Source organism: Agrilus planipennis, unplaced genomic scaffold, assembly GCF_000699045.2.
Source record: "Agrilus planipennis isolate EAB-ADULT unplaced genomic scaffold, Apla_2.0 scaffold17, whole genome shotgun sequence".
NCBI classification, from domain to species: domain Eukaryota; kingdom Metazoa; phylum Arthropoda; class Insecta; order Coleoptera; family Buprestidae; genus Agrilus; species Agrilus planipennis.
The window spans coordinates 1,297,022-1,318,415 of record NW_020439021.1 but is presented as its reverse complement, the minus strand read 5'-3'; the positions used below and the strand labels follow the sequence as shown (position 1 = coordinate 1,318,415).

At 31.4% G+C, this 21,394-nt stretch overlaps 2 protein-coding genes across 2 annotated transcripts; one reads left to right on the top strand and one right to left on the bottom strand.

The window, feature by feature from the left end:
* Window positions 1-351: 351 nt before the first annotated feature.
* Window positions 352-16,379, top strand: LOC108744389 (dedicator of cytokinesis protein 3). Its single transcript, XM_018480124.2, has 28 exons — window positions 352-510; window positions 2,048-2,325; window positions 3,001-3,149; window positions 7,476-7,596; window positions 7,661-7,888; window positions 7,943-8,158; window positions 8,224-8,320; window positions 8,389-8,636; window positions 8,700-8,862; window positions 8,917-9,186; window positions 9,245-9,536; window positions 10,044-10,287; window positions 10,357-10,543; window positions 10,601-10,854; window positions 10,915-11,208; window positions 11,270-11,429; window positions 11,492-11,726; window positions 12,359-12,521; window positions 12,583-12,825; window positions 12,884-13,078; window positions 13,142-13,283; window positions 13,372-13,538; window positions 13,598-13,951; window positions 14,037-14,188; window positions 14,240-14,375; window positions 14,476-14,684; window positions 14,752-14,939; window positions 15,005-16,379. Exons 1-28 carry the CDS (start codon window positions 474-476, stop codon window positions 15,520-15,522), a joined length of 5,940 nt encoding a protein of 1,979 aa, XP_018335626.1. The 5' UTR covers window positions 352-473; the 3' UTR covers window positions 15,523-16,379.
* Window positions 16,380-17,972: 1,593 nt separating this feature from the next.
* Window positions 17,973-21,176, bottom strand: LOC108744329 (CD63 antigen). The gene is made up of 5 exons (XM_018480035.2): window positions 20,677-21,176; window positions 20,434-20,622; window positions 20,208-20,378; window positions 19,930-20,151; window positions 17,973-19,723 (listed from the first exon to the last, which is right to left on the bottom strand). Exons 1-5 carry the CDS (start codon window positions 20,737-20,739, stop codon window positions 19,658-19,660), a joined length of 711 nt encoding a protein of 236 aa, XP_018335537.1. The 5' UTR covers window positions 20,740-21,176; the 3' UTR covers window positions 17,973-19,657.
* Between the last annotated feature and the right edge of the window lie 218 nt (window positions 21,177-21,394).

Below are 21,394 nucleotides of genomic sequence, written 5' to 3'. Positions count from 1 at the left end.
CTTGAATTAAAATCGGAAGGGATATCGTAAAATACACAAAAAAGTTTTTTCTTAAACTATTTTGACTGATTAGAATAACATTTTTGTTTACTCTAAAAACGTTTATTACTTAAACGTATTAATNATGATAGCGATTAATAAAAAAATACGAAACGAATTACTTACATGTAAGTTGTTATTAAAACTAGTACCATTACGATTTCAATTTAAATAATTTTCTGAAAATTAACATGTGCTGCAATCTGTGAGGTAGGTGCTTAAGTATGTTTACACTTTTGTTCAAATTGCTGCAGATTGTGTTGCATAATATTAGGAATCTGTTTTGTTTTGATAATGACAGCTACAGTCTACAATAAAAATCATATAAAAAAAATAATGGCTGCAAATGAAATGGTTTCTATTGATTAAAGTGTGTGTTTAGCAGTATATTTACGGTAAAGTCATGTAAACAGTGAATAAGAAAAGTAAAAAACATGTGGGTTCCTACAAAGTCAAAAAAATACGGTGTCGGTGAGTAACATTATTGTTTTATTACAATAAATTATTGATATTTTTTGAAACAACATTTAAGAACAATTTATTTTGGAGTAGAATTTAAAAATTTTTTATAACTGCGTTTACAAAGTACATCGTCTTTGATTTACACTCTTTAATTGTTACATCAATACTTTTTTTTACGAAACATAACTTTGTACCTGCATTGTTTTTATGCAAGTTTAATCGGAGGTGTAATAACTTTGTGTATTTTTTGATAATGAACATTTGAAAATGGAACAATGTACTTTATTTTATTAAACGGATTTAAAACGATATTGTTATTAATAATGTCTCCAAAATCACAGTCTAACAAACAAATTTATATTTAAAGCGGCCGCTTCCTGTGTGAACGAATGTAGAGTCGCATTTCAAGGGTTATTTCCTTTTGAAAACTCAACGAGAATATATAATTAAGGCTGTTGAGAGAATTGCTCAAGCTATATTGTCATTACGTATACAAGCAATTTGATTACTTGTTATCCAGGTGCTTTATTCTTGGCATGTTATTACAATTATCAAAAGAGCAGCAAAAAAATCTTTTATAGGTTGTTGATTACGCTGCTGTTATTTTTATTCATATACAGGGTGTCTCCCTAAATTCCGTACGTTTGTATCTCCAAACACTTTTATTTAATGTACATCACAATAACTATAAAATTAACTAAACCCAAAACTTAATTTTTTAATTTCTATTTTGAAAGATAAACTTGCAGTACCTATTAATATTTATTGTTGTAAATTTTCAAATCTTATCGGAATGTTTAGTTGTATAGAAAAGCTGTTAATTTATTATTAACAGGTTTAAGCTATTATTTTTAGATATTGTATTAAGTGAGTCGGTATAAAATCATTACTTAACATTACAAAGGGCTTAATTAAAACTATTAAATATATTCGTTAAATAATTTTCATTATTTTGGTAATTAAGGTCGTTTAAAAGGTGTTCAAGAGGTAAATGTTCTTAAACTAATTGTCCATAATATACAAAGTTATTCTCATATATGTGCTTATTAAATTATGAAATACATGTACGTAAATAGAAGTTATCAACTGCATGTAATTAACTGGAGTTTTGCAATTCAAATTATCTGAAAATGAGAATAAAGATCATTAGCAAATTCTAAGAAACTACATGTCTAATAACATTAGAAATCATGTTAACTTGAAAGTAATGTACAGGGTGGCTCAATATTGACACATAACAAAACTGTTAAAATTAGTCCAAAAGCTTATTTATATTTTATACGTAAACAAAGTCGTTTGCAAGCTAACATTAAGTTTTAATAGACAGTAAAATGCTAAAGTAATTTATTTTAAAATAAATAACGTTAACGCCGTGCATACACGTACATAGAGTTAAGTTTATGTAATTATTGCATCATACAATTAATTTCTGTATAATATCACTATCCAATATGCATATTTATGAAAATAAAATTAAATATACAAGGTGTACTATTTAAACAAAATTAAAACTATGTTGTTTATAAGTGATTTTCTTTTTTTACAGCGGTCTACAACTGGCGTGGCGATACGAAGTTTGGTTTACCACTTGAAATAGGGGAAACTGTGCAAATTCTTGAAGAATGTCCAGGTTGGTACAGAGGTTTTTCCACAAAGAACCGTTCTATAAAAGGGATTTTCCCTCAAAATTACATCCACTTAAAAGTATGCAAAGTGGAAAACGAGGGGCTTTTCGAAAGTGTCATTCCCGTAGATGATCCTGTAGTTCGGGAAGTCACCCTCGTACTCAGAGAGTGGGGAGAGATATGGAAGAGACTTTATGTGGTAAGCATAATTATATTTTGTAAGATCAAGAAATAAATAGTTAGCAAGAAAAGAAATCTAGAGAATTACTCCTAATGTAATATGCTTAACTAGTAATCTATTGTTATCACCAGTAATCTTTCAGATAATGTATTAAAAATTAATGACTAATATTCATATTATTAAGCCATCGAATTATACAGACCTAATTGCCAATGTTTTTATTTTAAAAATTCTATGGAATTCTCTGTTCTTTTTTTGTTAATTTTCGTTAGGTGTGGCCAGTTATTTTCCCCTACAATTCTCCCTTTGTTAATTAAGATAATTGAATAAAATAAGTGGTCAGTCGTCACGCACATTTTTTTCGTACAATGGTCTTGCAATTACTTAAATATTTTAAAGGTAAATGTAGGATTTCATACAAGGAAAGGTAACAAAAAAGTAACGAAAAAAATATTTAAATATGTAACGCAATGCACCTCAGATTATATCGGTTTCCATTTCGACATTTCTGTTCTCTTTGCCCATATAATTCGCACAACCATATATGCGAAACCGACAAAGAATGTATGGAATAAACATCGAAAAACCGCAAGACTTGATGCATACTTTAAATCAAAGTTTATTCACTTCCTTGCCAAGCATGCAATAACTTATGGTTGAAAAAGTCTTGATAATTTGTAATTTTTGTTTCAGAATAGAGAAAGTTACAAATTCGACTGTGTCGGAAAAGTGATGCGCGACCTTTTGGAGTGGAGAAGACAGTTGGTGTCAGAAACGTTAACTCAAGATCAAACGAGGGAACTAAAATTGGAGATAACGGGGAAAATAGATTGGGGCAATCGGTGAGTTTTAAAATAATTTAAATTTTTATTCATGAATTTTTGTGATTTTTCTGCTGTTCTTCTGCATAACAGGCAAATCCTACCAAAAAGGTAAAAAAGGGAACTTAGTACGCGTATGCACTTCAGAAAACATTTGTATAGGTATTATATGAAGTATTAAAACACTTAAACTTTCTTCAGAGCTACATTTACAAACTATAATTAAAATGTAGGATACTATGAAACTTTATACTCTATCAAACAAAACCACAAAACTAATTTTCTTATCAATAAAACTCTTTACAAAAACAAAAACAGTTTTATTAATAAAGTTAGTTTTATTATGGTTCCATTTGGTTGACCAGAATGTGTCTTACAGTATCCTATATTATCATATTTTTTGAAATTGTAGCTCTGAAGAAGGTCCACAATAGGTACCGAAACGTTAGCAAAACTATAGACACATGTACAAAACGTACGTACATCTCTGCTTTAAAATCTCTGTCGAAAATTCAGCTTCCATAAATGTGTAGAGAATTTAGAGTGTTCTATTCTGCAAAGCTTTATATCAACATTTTCTACAGAGCAAACACTAGAAGTGACATCATTAAAAAAAATAACACTCACGATTACTAAAACGTAGGATCAATATTTACCATGTACTTATACACTACACTTTCTGATGGAAAGTATTAAAATACTGCTAGATAGAATGATGCACCATTGAAAAACAATGCATACGACGAATATATTAAATAGAATGATTCATTTTTTGAAAACGTTTCTAAGGAATAATTGAAATTGCATCCTAATAACTATTCTAGTGTTAGTAATTAAGTAATTAGTAAATTTTTAATAGCTGGTATTTATATACTTTNAATTTTTAATAGCTGGTATTTATATTTTTATACTTATTTGTAATTTTACTGATGCTTGTCAGTATCAAAAGTACTTTTATTTTCATTCAAGAGGGGTTGAAAATGGGAAATTTAAACTTTATATACCAGGGTCAAGAGAGTTATCATATTCAAGGACATGTGTTTGCTAAGATTTAAAAAAGTTTATTCTACATTCAAAAATATTAATCATATGATGCTACTTCAAGCTACATATGACAGTCACACTTATCAAAATTAATAAAAGTAGAAAATAATAAAATACTTATTCTAATTTTTGAAATAATCACAATTTAATACAAATACGTTGTCTACTGTTTCATATTTTGCTGCAAAGGCAGCAGTTTAATTGTCAAGCACAGCAGTTTCAGTTCGTAAGCAAATATTGATGCCTTTTATATCAAGACGAGACAGAGAAAGTATTCTTCTTTTAAAGAAGCATTTTTTTTTGCGAAGTAGTCTCATATTTCCGTGTCTTTGCCATATTTTTCAATTTCTGAATACATGGGGCTCATTTCCACTGTCGATGGCGCTGAGGGAGAATTGCTGTTATTACCGTAATTTAGTCGTGTTGCCAGTTCGTCTAATATTTCACTATAAACAGCAACGTCCAAATTTTTGCCCAGAAAATGTAACAAAACATATACACCTATCTGAAATCATAATTAATGCTTACTATTTTACCTAAAAGTAAATTGAATATTTTATATTATACGATATTACATCNAATTCATTAAATTCTGTTAATAATGATTGATAATAATTAATCCTTCTTAAATAAAAAACGAATATGAAAAATAAAACTTTTACGGAACTCAAAATTGCAAATTTTAATCGTCTAAATTTTCAGAACTCGAGTTTCTCCTTAATTTAAAATTAATGTTATACACAACAAATAAAGGAAACATTGTATTAATTACGCCTTAATTACATAGACATTTCAACCACAGAATGCCATTTTCGTACTGAAGTTATAATTATTTTGTTATTGAAATATGATATGTGTACAGTGGCTCTTAAAAGTGGACCTTTAGCATTCATATTTAAGCTATTAATTCTTCTAATATTTTATAAGGAAGATACAAAACATAAACGTTATGAAATTATTGTAATAAAAATTGTAATTTTCATTCGCATGCATTAAAGCACGTTCTTCGTTCATCACCCGCACGCAATTTTTTTCTTTTTTTTCACCTAACAATAATTACAGCATTTTTCTTTTGTTTTGTTCACCATTTCACCAATTTTTTCAAAATATGCCGACTATTGGGACATTTTCCCCAAATTCAAGAACAAAAGCAATTATGTTATTAAACAGTAATAAAATAAAATTCCGTAATATATTTGGATACATATTTAGGTATTACGCCTCCCCCTCCAAAGAAATGTTAGAAATCATCATTTTTTTACTATTAACTTTTTAAACTTATTAGTTTTTCAAAATTACAAAGACTGATTTTACGAATGTTTTTTTTTTCTTATTGTTCAAATACTCGTATGTATGTATTTAATTCTTGTATGTATAGTTTTAAATATGTGCATGACTAATGAACAATTCAGGTTTACAAAGCGAAGTGGAATCTTAAACTGTTCTCTCTTGTAATAGTTGCTATTGCATAGATTTACCTTTCAGAATAGAAATGGATAGATTGTTTGAGATCGATATTATGGATTTATTTTGTACACGCACTAAAAATGGAAAATATCACAGCACTTGCGAGCGGTTTCAATCACATTTTTGAATTTCAATTCACGCCTCACGTTTACAGTTACTAAGAGCCAACTGGTGTTGTCTGAACTTCGTCCCTCCACTCCAAATCCAAACTTTGTCTTCTTAGTACTTTACTCTTAAGAACTGTTGTTGGATGAAGAAGAAAGAGGTGGAGGAATGGAATGTTTCGACACTCGTCTAGCTCGTTTGAAACCTCTATTCGTTTCTTCGTTTTACAAAAGAAGCTTTCGTCAGTTACAGCCACCGGTTATTATTATGGTTTATAAAACCGGCAGCATTTGCTAAAACGGTTCGATTTTTACTTTTTCGAAGTGACTTTTCGAGCGATTGCCGACCCCAGAAGCGCGCAGGACATGGATAGATACCTGGGGACGATGCCGCCAATAATTGGAAGTTGGAAGCAAAAAGCGGTTTCCTCACTATCCTCATTTTAAACTCTCATCGATTTTCTTGAAATTGGTTTTCTAATAAACTACATAATTCATTATTTACGTACTGTACGCATTTAATAATTTCACGTACTACTAATTGAGGTCATCTTTGGTCAATGTCTAAATATTTTGTTAACGATTGTCACCTTGCAGCTACATTTTTTCTTTTGTTTCGTTGTTAAAAGTCACGGTTCGCTAGGCCAGAAGTAAAGAGTAAAAGTAAAAGAACATTAACATGTTTTTTTACCTTTCACCTCTTGAAACTGTTTCTATTTTAAAATTAACCATTTCGAATCCCCTATGTACTCAAAAAAAAGGCTTGCTTGTTCTTCCCTGTGTTCCTCCTTTTTTCTCAATAATATAATACGACCATGACTCCGAAAAAATATAATGATGCCTCTGATTGTGTGTTCTCTCAATAATGATTTTTTTAGTAGAAACTGTTGCTGATTATTATAAGATTTAATTCGTTTTGAAAGTATTTGATTGCAACTGCAACGGATCGTTTTATTATTTAGCGCGATTTCTTAAGCGTTGGCACGCATGTCGTCCTGGAGGCTGTTGAACTGCCTGATACATGTGAGCCGATGTTGCTACTGCTACCTGTTGATTACTTACAGTGAAAATGAGAAAAACAAAACGTTAACCCCTATTATTATAAGGCGGAATTTCCTGGCATATTTTTTAAGAATATTTAGAATGGAGATGAAAAATGAGTGGGTTTAGTAACTCTGCACAGGTAAAACAACTATCCTGCGAGGGTGATAAGGCTGGTAATAGATAAAAGTTTTTATGATAATTAATTAAATAAGTCAACATCATATTAACAACGATACGCGAAGAGAAGGGGTTTGCACTATTCAAAACGATGTAAAAGAGACCCTTTCATTCAATTTCGATGAGTGCAAAGTATTCGAAAATATTTTAAAAGAGGTAAAATTAATTTCCCTAATAGGTCGTACGGGTTTCAAGACTGAAAAGTTTAGGAATCGCTGGTTTACGCTAATCTTAAATAAAAATTACTTTTGTGGTTTAATAAAGCTTTTGAAAAATTGTGTAAAAGATACCCATAAGACCATAATTTTGTCTTTGCCAATAAAGAAAAATATCGACTTCCTGAAAACCAATCGAAATTAGGAAAGCTTCTGCTAATGATTATACTACGTAGCCTGTCTAAAAATTTAAAGAGAAATGCTTTTGAAATTCATTATGACTAGCCCTTTGAAATGAAGCTCCCAACTTTTCTTTCTAATTTTCTTTAAAAATACTTTCTCACTTTCAATCGTAGAAAATTAGGGCTTGACCTGGTTCCAAGGCAAGGAGCCGAAATGGTGGAGCCCGAATCAGTTTCAGTAATCGAACTTTATCAAGTTCACCTTCAAAGTGCAGAGAATTCGCAAGGAGCATCGGTAAACCCTGGCTCTCATTTCGTCCTCGATTATTGAAATTATTACAGCGTGACTGTAATTTTAGGCGCGAGGAACCCTAAGGAAAAGAGAACTAAAGAAAATTCTTACTCACCATTTATATTTCTGTATGAGAGATTTCGGCCATCACGTCGGAGAAGATACGGAAATATATTTTTCCCTTTATGACGCTAAAAAGCAAAAATACATTTCGGAACGATTCCTAGTCAAAATTTCCAAAGAAAACTTTTCGAACTATGTAGAGAAAATGCACAGTAATTGTACAGTATTCACAGTAAGTTGCTTATATAAAAACTTTACTCCTTCAATAATGAGTCTGGTTTTTTAGGACTTGGGAAATGCAGATCTCACAAAAGAAATATATTTAATCGCTCATATTATGCGAATTGGTAAAATGTTATATTCGGAAAGTTCGAGGAAAAGTGAGAAAAGCGGTACACTTACAAACCAAATTTTCAAACGTCCTTACGGCGTTGCTGTCCAAAATTTATGTGACGTTGTTAGTAAAGATTCTGAAACTGACGAAAAAGAGTTCTCCATGAAGGTTTGTTTATAGTCATTTCTCACTAAAGTCAATTTTGCTCAAAACTTCTTTAATTTCGTCTCTAGGTGTATCAAACCGAAGAAAAAGATTATCACCAATTGCACGAATTTTTAATAAGACAGTCTGGAAAGTATAGTACAATCTCTTCCCAACCAAACTATGGCAAGTTTTTTTTTCTTTTGAAGTCAATATTGCGTCAATATTTTTATAAATCAATATTGTCTTTTTAGGCATTGTGGTTTCTTTAAAAATGTTACACGGTCAACTAAAGCAGATCAAAGAGGAAAACCCTTTATTGTTTAAAAACATAAGTTTGACTAAAAAATTAGGTTTCCCAGACGTTATAATGCCTGGCGACGTTCGCAATGACTTGTACCTTTTATTAGAAAAGGGAGAGTTTGAAAGAGGTGGAAAGTCCACAGGGAAAAATATCGAAGTTACCGTATTAGTGTTAGATGGCGAAAAAAATATCGTGAAGGTATAAATATAACTGTTACTTATGTTTCTTTGTGTATTGTATTTTTTCAATTTTTTTTATTAGAACTGTATTTGGGGTGGTGCGGGCAACGAGGGTACAACAGAGTATAATTCAGTGATAATCTATCATCATAATTCTCCCACATGGATGGAGAATATTCGTCTTACCCTGCCCATCGATAAATTTGCAGGGGCTCACATTAGATTTGAATACAGACATTGCTCTAGTAAGTAAAATAAATGAAATAAATTGTAAATGTTTTCGATTTTTTTTTCTGCAGCTCGAGAAAAGAATGATAAAAAGTTATTCGGATTTTCATTTATTCGGCTGATGGATAAAAAAGGTGCTGCTGTACAAGACGATTTACACGAGCTTTACATTTACAAATGCGAGGATGTTGACAAGTTGACGAATTGTGGCTACCTTTCTTTTCCATATTCGAGCAAAGACAAGGAGGGAAATCACGAACTTAGTGGCGCGTTTTCTAAAAGTCATAGGGAAGCTATTTTTGTTCGATCCTTGCTATGCTCTACAAAACTGACCCAAAACGGTAAAATTCTTTGTTTATAAATATATCGATATGGATGTACATCAGAAGTTTCTTTTAGACGATCTCCTTTCTTTATTACGATGGAAATCGCACCCTGAACCCATTCATGCGTCCCTTTCAAAAGTATTGAATTTAGGAGACGAGGAATTGGTTAAGTTTCTTCAAGATGTTCTTGACGCTCTTTTCGCCTTATTTTCAACCGAAGATGGTAATTCAACAGTTCATAGTGGCCTGGTATTCCATGTCCTGGTTTCCATATTTAGCCTTTTGGACGAATCCAAATTTCAACATTTTAAGCCTGTCTTGGATGCTTATATCAAGGAGCATTTTGCTGCAGCTCTTGTTTATAAGTAAGTTGAAATTCACTTACATTACTCTATAATAATAACCAATTCAGTTTTTATATAATTGATATCTTTGTTTTTAATATACTTTCTTGTAAGCAATTATCAGGCTTTACATAAGGAGGTGGTTCAAGGACTCATGATTTCCAAATCTCCTAAAAATTAAATACTTGTATTGGATATTCTAATAAANTCTGTCTTCCTTTCGTCTGTCTCTATCAGCAATTTCTTATGCTGAAGTGTACGATGTGTTGCATACCTATTTACAAACAATTCCTTTAAATTTAATTTTTCTAACAATTTTTAACACAAAGAAAGTGATTAAACAAATTGTTCACAAAAGTGAATTTCGACCACTCGAAGCAATGGTGCTAACAGTTTCGAACTCAGACTGACTGATAGGGGGGATAGGGGAACTAGTTATTTGAATAAAAATGTATATTGAAATTAATCAATTAAAAATTGGCAGATATTATATCTTTTACGAATTAAAATTTTTATTAATATTCCCAGGGGTCTTTTAACCAGTGTTCAGCACTGTGCAGACTGGGTGACATCCACTGATAAGCAAGAACCGATCCAGAAATGCTTTAAAAGTTTAGAATACATTTTTAAATTGATAATTCAGAGTCGTATGCTGTTTGCTAGAGCAACTGGTGGTCAATACGAGGACAGTTTTAAGCGTGATTTGTACAATGTCTTTAGTTCGTTAAACAACATGTTGGCTATTTCGATGTCAACCATAATCGAAACACAGGTAACATTTGAAAAAATCATCATTTCGACAAAAAATCACATGAATCAATTTTATGTTTTATATCTCCAGGTTTCGTTATTATATTCAATTAGTGCTGTATTTGAACTGTTGGTGGATGTTTTACCCATTTCAGAAGTTGCAAAACTAGCAATTACCATGATTGATTCTTTACCCGTTGAATTACCCGCTCAAGTCATTCAAGCAAAGCTCACAGCAATTAAAAATTTGATAATGGGTAAACTTTTCCATAACGATGGTAAGACTTGATAATTTAACTTTTGTGGAATTATAAATTTTATTTTTTGTATTCCAGAAACTAGAAATGTCTTACTGTGTAACGCTTGTAAACATGTGCGATATCATTTGGCACACAGGGACGAACTTAGGTTGTGTACAGAGATATTAGGGGAAATTATGAGTTATCTTTATAAATTACGTAAGTCTTCTGATGAACAAGGAAAAATTAATAATTGTATTCATCACGACGTTGACACCTTATCTACCAACATCTTCAATGTTTTAATACAAACTGTCTTGGTTATCATTGATAAAAATACTACAGTAATAGTAAGTTACTATGTTTAAAATAATTACCCATGTACTTATTTCATTCATGTGATTATCCAGGGTCGATTAGTGGGATGTCTAATAGGTCTTTTACAACTTTTGGACGAATTCCATTACAAAAGATTGTGGGAAACATTGATGGGACCAAATTTAGATCGTAAACCCTTAAAAGATTTCTTGATGCGAGTTTTTTTGGTATTTAGGGAACTTGTGAAGCAAGAGGTTTTCCCTCCAGATTGGCTTGTTATCAAAATGGTCACAAATAACGTTATTTTGAAGGCTCTCCAGGAACTTGCGCAACCATTGGCTTTTAAATTCTTGGATAGCAGAACTGGTGGTTACTTTGATAAAGAAGTATTTATTTGTTTATTTTAGCTATAATTCATTGTTTGTAATGAATAATATTTATTCAAAGCTATGGACGAGTTATTTTAATTTGGCTGTTGACTACTTAACTCAAGATTCGTTACAATTGGAGCAATTTTCTGACGTAAAGAGGGAAAAGGTCATTGAAAGATACGGCGATATGAGGGTGTTAATGGGTTTTCAAATTTTGTCCATGTGGTCTCAGTTGGGTAAGTACATGAGCATCTTGTATAGTTACAATGATAATACCAATTTCGATATGAATTTGTAGGTGAACACAAATTGCACTTTATTCCTGCCATGGTCGGACCATTTTTGGAAGTAACTTTAGTACCTGAAATAGAATTACGTAAGGCAACATTGCATATCTTTTTTGACATGATGGAGTGTGAACAGAGGGTGCGTGGGAACTTTAGACAAGTCGAAAGTGAACTCATCGACAAGTTGGATATTCTCATTTCGGAAAATAAGGGTGACGATGAATACAGAAGATTATTTAACACGATGTAAGTAACTTTTATGTTGTTTATTTCTATTTTTGAAATCATCTAGTCAAGTTCAATAAATGATTTAAATTATTTGTTTTTCAATTTTTGTTTCATTAACTAAAAGTTGTACTTTTAACGCTTCCAAGGGAACATCTTAGTTCAGTGTAAGTTTTTTTAAATATAATTGAGTAATAGGCAGTAGATTATTGATTGATTATTAGCTAAGATGTTGTTTTTAGTTTAATGTATAGGTTTGTTGTAATTCTCAACTTTTTTTATAATTATTAGTATTATTTTAAAATATTGAATGCTATTATATACGTGGTATTCTAAAAGAGTTGCAAATTTTAAGGCATTAACTATTCAAACTAATACTGTAATAGTTAATGTTTAATCAAACAGCAAGTAATTAAAAAAGAAAAGATGTTTTAAAGATTCATAAAAATTAATAAAAGAACATACATTTTATCTAATTTTTTTCGGAACACCATGTGTATTCTATTCACCTAGATCCTAGAGATTGAAAGCAGGCGGTAACGTAGGTACTTCGGAAAATGAGTATAATTTGATTTTGTTGTATTCTTTGGTGTGGCTTCTCTAACAAAGAATAGTGTGAAAATTAGAAGTAAAATAAGACTTTATGTATTCAGTTTACTAGACCGTGTTCAATCGGAAGACCCAACTTGGAAAGATAGTGGAGCTGCTTTTATTAGTTCAGTTACGCGTTTATTGGAAAGGCTTCTCGACTATAGAAACGTGATACAAGGCGACGAAAATAGGGATAAAAGGATGTCATGCACATTCAACTTACTTGTACGTTTCAAACTCGGCTTGAAAGAAAGAGTTGGTTCTTTGATGTTTTTTACTTTTTTAGAATTTTTACAAAAACGAATTCAACAGAAAAGAAATGTACTTGCGTTACATATACAAGTTGCATGATTTACATTTGTCAGCTGAAAACTTTACAGAAGCTGGTTTTACAATGAAACTTTATGCAGATCAATTGTCTTGGAATAACGACTCGGTTGTAATGGATCCAAATTATAATAATTTAAAAGAGAGTGAAGTCAAAGAAAAATTGTATCATTTGATTATCAGTCATTTTGATAAAGGAAAGGTAGGTCCCTTTTCTGAACATTGTAATGGCTTTTGTTTAAAAATGGTGTTTGTTTTAGTGTTGGGAAAAAGGTGTGCCATTATTAAAAGAATTAGCCAATTTGTATGAAAGTAAGCTATTCAATTACAAGGCTCTTAGTGATATTTTAAAGTACCAGGCCAAATTTTATGACAATATTCTTACACAGCTCCGTCCAGAACCGGAATACTTCCGCGTAGGATTTTATGGGCTGGGCTTTCCCCTTTTTGTCAGGGTAATATCCTTTAATGATTTAATTTATTTCAACACTTTTTGTTAACGAATATGTTTTTCTCAGAACAAACAGTTCATCTACAGAGGACTTGAATTTGAAAGAATTGGTGCTTTCACACAGAGATTACAGACTGAATTTCCATCAGCGCAGATGTTGATGAAGAATACACCACCTGATGAAACGACCATCAATTCTGATGGACAATGTATCCTTCATTATATGGTTCTTTGTATATCATTTTTTTCTGTAAAATAATGAAAAGTTTTATTCATGTTTTCTTTAACAAAAATTAGTTATCCAAATAAGCAATGTCAAACCTATACCAGAACCAAATCCTATAATTAGGGCTGCTAATGTTCCTGAAAAAATATCTCGCTTTTATCATTACAACGACGTTAAACGGTTTCAGTATGATAGGCCTGTCCACAAAGGGATTGTTGATAAAGACAATGAGATTAAGGTATGTTCGTACATAAAATTGCTTTTACTTTAAATCTACTTCTTAGTCATTATTTTTAGACTTTATGGATTGAAAGGACGATTTTCGAGATCGAAAGTCCTCTTCCAGGAATCCTCCGATGGTTTGAGGTAGTACATAAGCAGACAGAAGAAATAGCGCCCGTACAATACGCCTGTGAAACGATGGAATCCGTTGAGAAAGAAGTTCGTCACTTAATCATGGTTTATACTGTAGAACCAAAAAGAAATCTGAATCCATTTACCATGAGGTTGCAAGGAATTATAGATGCCAATGTTCAGGGTGGTATTAGTAAATACCAGCAAGCTTTTTTCACACAGGAATTTGCCAAATTAAATCCGGAACATATGACTCATGTGTATCGATTAAAAAATTTGATTTTGGATGCAATGCAAGTAAGCATGATTTTAGCTTACCTTTACAGTATGATCTCTTACCAATACTAGGGACTGATATAACAGTAACTATTTGCTGTTAAAGGTGTTGGAATCAGCATTAGTATTACATGGAAGATTAGCTCCTGCTGGTGTTCAGCCTTTGCACCAAAGGCTTCTTGAAAGGTTCGCTCAATTACGTCAAAGCTTGGGTGCCATAGCTCGTTTAAAACGACAACAATCTGAGAGTATTGTTAAGTAAGAAATACTTTTTTTGTAAGTTATTTGCAACTAATAATTCTTTTCTAGCACTCCTCTGCCTCCTTTGCCTATAGACAAAAAATTGTACGGTTCGGAATATTACGGTAATCGACTATCTGGCACAAATGGATTTTATGGTGATCAAGGAATTTTGGAGTATGATGATATATACACAAAACCTGTGGTAAGATTTCGTAAAACTCAAGATACATGTGGTGATTTTATGAAGCAATGGAGTTAACTGAACAGATAATATTTTTAATTCAATGATGATTTTGTTTTAGGAGTTTTTGGATAAAATAGGTCCTAGCCGCGAAAATTTAACGCTGCCAATGGTATTCAATAATAATGATAGTGCTCCTCCAATTCCCCAAAGAGAAAATCGACCTCGTTCTCAGGGATACAGCATGACACCTACAAGTTCAGCAGAATGTGTAAGAACACCCACCAGAGGCAATGTTGATTACAACAGCCTACCATCGTTAAAGTCAAGGTAGCTATTACTTATTCCAAATACTTTAATATGATGTACCTATCTTTTTCAATTTCTATTTTAATAGTGATATTTGTGATATTCCTTTACCTCCAAAACCAACCCACTCAAGAGAGAGATCACTAACGAAACCCCCTTCACCAAGACTGTTGAGACACTCCATGTCAACACCTACGGAAGGGTGTATTCAAACCAGAAATTCATGGCCTGATTCTGGTATTGACGAAGCACCACCTTTACCGCCTAGATCCCACAGTAAGTCGTTTCTTTACTTAATTTTCTTCTATTCGACAAAATGAGACTGTTATAAATTGTTTTAGCGCCTGACAAGAGGCCGGATATTCCTCCCCCTAATGTTCCAAAACGTGGTCAAAAGAAACAATCACCTTCGTCAATTTTCAGTATCGATTCTATTGTAGATATATCATTGGACGACCCAAGTCATGATAATAATGGGGTTGTGCGAATATCCACTTCCACTGTTATCGAATCTACGGAAACAAACCACGAGCTTCGAGATTCAGGCATAAGTATTTCAGATGGTCCTTCCAATCATTTAAACAACTTTAATAGCTCCTGTTACGAATATTTTGACTTGCGGGTTCGTCAGCAGCAGCAAGAACTTAATATCAATCCTGGTACGTCGTGTGCACAGGAAGAAGGACCCGATGGTCCACCTCCTATCCCACCTAAAGTTAACGTTTCGTTGAATAATTCTAATTCTGAAGGAAATTCTCAGGAAAAAAGGGAAAGCGGCGTAGAAGTGGTTGAAAACTACTCTGTTCCCAAATTGCAAGGGGAAAGGCCGCAAAGCGAAAACAACGAAGAATTTTGTTAGTATGAAACGGATTTTCAGGTTTACCTGCATAATGCTCTTTTTAACTTTCTTAAAAAACTAAATAACTTATTATTCCTTCTGTACAACAAAAAAGGGAATATCGATAATAATCAATGTATAACATACTTAGCAAGTATACAAAAATCACCACTCTGCATTACTATTCGTTATTAAAAAAACATTTCCATATCTTTCAAGTTCTGTTTATAATATTTCATTAATAGCAATTGGATGTTTTAATGTAAAATGTTTTTGTTAAAGGGCAATCAAAAATTGAATTTTTTGTTAAGTATACCAAAAAAGAATGCCAAACTATTTTTCTTAAAAACGATTTACGTTAGTGAGATGCAAGGTATTTAAAATTTTCGTGATATATGTCATTAATTTGCAATTTTCACTTGTTTGTTATATGTGTGTGAACATCGATACTAGTTTATTTTAGTGAATTAATAAATTAAGAAAAGGATTAATTAGTTGTTAATAGAGTTAGGTGTGTCATTGTAGGATTGATTAATAACTATTGTAATAATTGCGACTGTTTGTCTTAAACTAAAATTTAATTTTTAATAACTTGTGGGTCCAATTAATTTACAACTCCTAAGACGTCGAGATAACGCAAATTGAATTTTGTTTTACATATTATGAATAAGTTATACCTTGCTCAAATATAACATTTCATACTAAAATAAGAAAGAGCACTAACAGGACATCTGGTTTATATAATTAAGTAATTTTTGTTAAATACCTTACTACGAGAAATGCTAATTATTCTCTTATAGAATCAAAACCAAGCTACTGAAATTTATTTTTCTATGCCCTCCTAATATAACATTAAGACAGTATTAATAATATTCGTTCATGACATAGATGCCAATGTTCAGGGTGGTATTAGTAAATACCAGCAAGCTTTTTTCACACAGGAATTTGCCAAATTAAATCCGGAACATATGACTCATGTGTATCGATTAAAAAATTTGATTTTGGATGCAATGCAAGTAAGCATGATTTTAGCTTACCTTTACAGTATGATCTCTTACCAATACTAGGGACTGATATAACAGTAACTATTTGCTGTTAAAGGTGTTGGAATCAGCATTAGTATTACATGGAAGATTAGCTCCTGCTGGTGTTCAGCCTTTGCACCAAAGGCTTCTTGAAAGGTTCGCTCAATTACGTCAAAGCTTGGGTGCCATAGCTCGTTTAAAACGACAACAATCTGAGAGTATTGTTAAGTAAGAAATACTTTTTTTGTAAGTTATTTGCAACTAATAATTCTTTTCTAGCACTCCTCTGCCTCCTTTGCCTATAGACAAAAAATTGTACGGTTCGGAATATTACGGTAATCGACTATCTGGCACAAATGGATTTTATGGTGATCAAGGAATTTTGGAGTATGATGATATATACACAAAACCTGTGGTAAGATTTCGTAAAACTCAAGATACATGTGGTGATTTTATGAAGCAATGGAGTTAACTGAACAGATAATATTTTTAATTCAATGATGATTTTGTTTTAGGAGTTTTTGGATAAAATAGGTCCTAGCCGCGAAAATTTAACGCTGCCAATGGTATTCAATAATAATGATAGTGCTCCTCCAATTCCCCAAAGAGAAAATCGACCTCGTTCTCAGGGATACAGCATGACACCTACAAGTTCAGCAGAATGTGTAAGAACACCCACCAGAGGCAATGTTGATTACAACAGCCTACCATCGTTAAAGTCAAGGTAGCTATTACTTATTCCAAATACTTTAATATGATGTACCTATCTTTTTCAATTTCTATTTTAATAGTGATATTTGTGATATTCCTTTACCTCCAAAACCAACCCACTCAAGAGAGAGATCACTAACGAAACCCCCTTCACCAAGACTGTTGAGACACTCCATGTCAACACCTACGGAAGGGTGTATTCAAACCAGAAATTCATGGCCTGATTCTGGTATTGACGAAGCACCACCTTTACCGCCTAGATCCCACAGTAAGTCGTTTCTTTACTTAATTTTCTTCTATTCGACAAAATGAGACTGTTATAAATTGTTTTAGCGCCTGACAAGAGGCCGGATATTCCTCCCCCTAATGTTCCAANAAATATGTAGAATTTATAAAATACTTAATCTATTGTATATTTTATTAGTTGATGTATACAGGTCCTAGATAAAATAAGACCTGTTGTATTCATAACAACCATGAACAGCAAACAGTATGGAATGTAAAAGTACCAAAACAATACAGTCTCATGTTGTTCTTTCTAATCAATTGCACAGTGCAGCGTCTACATAACAATATAAACATGTGCAAGCAAGTAAAATACAAATAGAATTTAGCAAAATCGGTTTTCTTTTTTTAATCTTCGATTTATTATTTAGACCTGAACTTAGATGTAAAGCTGTGTATAATTTACTTAAGATGCTTATATGTATATGTAGGTTTAATATAAACCAGCTGTTATTGTTAATAAAAATTTATTATTTATTTGCAATACATAGCTACAAGTAAAACAGTGAACACTCACAAAACAACCTTTATAGATAATATTGACAATACCATGTATGAGTGAAAATTAGACCATTTGTCAAGCTTATAAGTTTATCATTACCATAGCCACAAATAATATATTCGATTGTAATTTTCTCTTTTAATAGAATTCAGCATTAGTAGCTGTGTTTTCATAGACAGAACTGACCGCTTCTTTTTCTAATAAGTAATGTGGCAATTACACTTAAGTAAAATTATAAGAATTACATCAGAAACACCAACATCCAATGATGCAAGCTAAAATAATAATTATGCAAAATTTCCTCTAGCTTTATGTGCTTACATTCAAATAAAAAAAACATCTAACGATAAAACAGAATACGAAAAAAGAAAGCATTGGTAAGCCTCAAATACGTTTGGCAATGTTTATCATAATATCGAGTATATCATTCTAAACTTTTTAAATTGGCTTTTATAAAAATAGGAATGTAAACGAAGGTATTCTACTAATGCTCATATAATATATATATGTATATAATAATTTTAAACTCCATTAAACTCCGAATTTTTTGTAGCATCCCCGAAAAATTATTATAGAAAGTGTAAACGTTTAGGAAAATACATTTAAAACGGTAAAATGGCCTTATAAGTGATAAAAAATTGCAATTGAGATTTATAGTATTCAGTACAGCAATAGAATTAGTTTTAAATTATAAATTAGCCTTTTAAGCAGTCTCTTGATTGTTCAAATAAATTGAAATTCGATTTTAATCAGAATTTCGTTATCTTCCATGCAATTTTTAAATCTACAACACAACTCCTGCAAAATAATGCGATTTAAGATAAATTGTTGTACATAATAAGTTTCAGTAGTATATTTCTAACAACACAATATATTAACGTCTATTTATAACGTCGAACAAACAAAATGGTAATTAGCATTCAATTATACTTTGGCAGATGAATTCGTTGTGTTGACAATAACACCAACAAATGTTGATAAAAAATATTCTTCTGCTAATTGTTTAATGTTTATGTTCGACGTTACATTCATCAACAGAGAGTGCATAATATACTACTCTAACATCTATATAAAATATTCGACATGTAAATAATATTATAAGAATATTGTTAACAATCAGTCTGTGAATTTGAGTAAATAACAATAAATTGAGACTTGTAATTTTTGAGAACACTAAATGAACAATTTGGTACAAGTGTACAATAAAATCATACACATTTTAGCATTGAATGTGTATATGCACAAAATGAAATTATATTTAAGACCTAATATGTGCAAATATTATTTAACTTTTTTTGGAACAGAAAAATCTACAATTATTACCCGAACGTAAGTTCTCTTTGGAATTAATTAATTGTAAGACATCAAAATTTAAAATTACCAAACTGAACATTTTTTTACGAAAATTAACATAAATCAGACCTATCCCTCGTGAATAACATTAAGTTGAAGAGATTCCTTGCTACATACTTTTAAATCAGAACAACATAATATAATAAGGCATATTCAAATATGGTATATAAAAATAATTAAAGTGCAAACAGAACAGTGAGGTAAACGCAGCGAACAGTAGAATATTGTATTATCTTCATTAAATGGTGCAATTATAGCGACAGAGTGCCATACCATTTCTTTAAACTGTCTCATACTCCTTTCTTATGGAACGGGCCAAACAACAGGCAAAAATAATACCAAAAAGCTAAATTAAAAATTAATATTAATATTAGTAGTTTTCTTTACTTATGCATGTTGTATGTATATTTAAAGTTTTGATTATTTTATGTAGGGTCCATTAAAAACCAATAAAATGATTTTTTCTTGATATTTTTGTTCATGTAAAAATATCTGTCAATAGTTACTGTTTTATGAGTCAACTTTTTAATTTATAAATAGCAGTAAATTTACCTGCACACAGGCAACTCCAATACCAATTCCACCCAAAACTGCTGCATAGTTTTGAAGCTTTTCCTTCAGACCTTCTAAGCATGATTTAGTATATTTATCTAGTGAATTAATAGTGCAACTGTCATCTTTTGAAGAATTGGGGCAGCAAGTATGTGGTAATGAGTTATTGAAATGATTTACCAGAGTCCAATCTTCAGGCCCATTCATGCCACAGCATTTCACCTACCAAAATGTTTAACTAAATATACATGGGCAGGTAGAAATAAAAAAGTAATTACCTCATGTTGTAAAATGTCCCATGAATTCTGCACTTGAGAAGTATTATAATATTTATACATGGTTGAATTCATCTTATTTTCCAACATTCCTTCAATTTCACTCCTCTTGACATAGCCAATTATTCCAGTTGTTAGTTCCAGACAAAATATGACCACCAGAAATACGGAAAACTATATGATAATGAAATGAAATGTATAAAAGAATGATGTATGATAATATACTTACAGTAACTATCATGCAATGGTTTTCACGAACTGCTCCACAACAGCCAAAGAATGCAATTACAAAAACAATAATTCCGACAATAATTAAAATGACTGGTATAGATTCGTAGCTTTCATACACAAATTCAGAGTAATGAAAGTAAAGTGCATGTATAACAGCACCAGCTGTAAGAACTGCTATGCCTGAAACCTGTATAGATCATATTAGAAATAAAATGTTCCATAAGATTTAACATACACTTACCGCAAAAACTAAATTGAAGCAAAATAGTAAATATTTAATACACGTCATTCCACCAGACACCATTTTTGATTAAAAATATGGACAGTATCAAAACAAAACGTTGAAATTTTTAGCTCGAAAGTAATCCCAATATTCTGTAAATCTGACAATAACACTGGAACTCGCTTCAAAATCAGTCAATTAACGATACAATTAGTCAATAAGTAAACCACAACACCGAAACTAGAACACTTTGATAATTACTGATACCTACCATATACCTACAATACCCCCACTACTTGTTTTTATTTCGTTGTGCACCTCAACTATACCAGATCGATTTGTTTTTATGCAAACGTCACAAATTTTTGTTGTATAAAAACGCTAACTTCACCTTATAACTGTATGCGAAATACTGTTATCACATAAACTTAATTCGATTCAAAATTATAATTATTTGTTAATTAATAGCTACACTTGGTAGTTGATACTTTCTTGTTCTAAGCTGTATTAGAAACGCTAACCACCAAGAATACACTTATGTTAAAATGAAATGATGACAATGAAGCACAGTACAAAACATCCTATATACAGAGTGTCCAAATATTTTCTTAAAAAGGCAACACAATATTGGGACAACTTTAAATTTTTGGTTCTTTTAAAGATGGGTAAACAAAATCTAATGCATATGTCTGCATATAAAATAATTAAAAATATTTATTAAAAAAATAATTTAAAT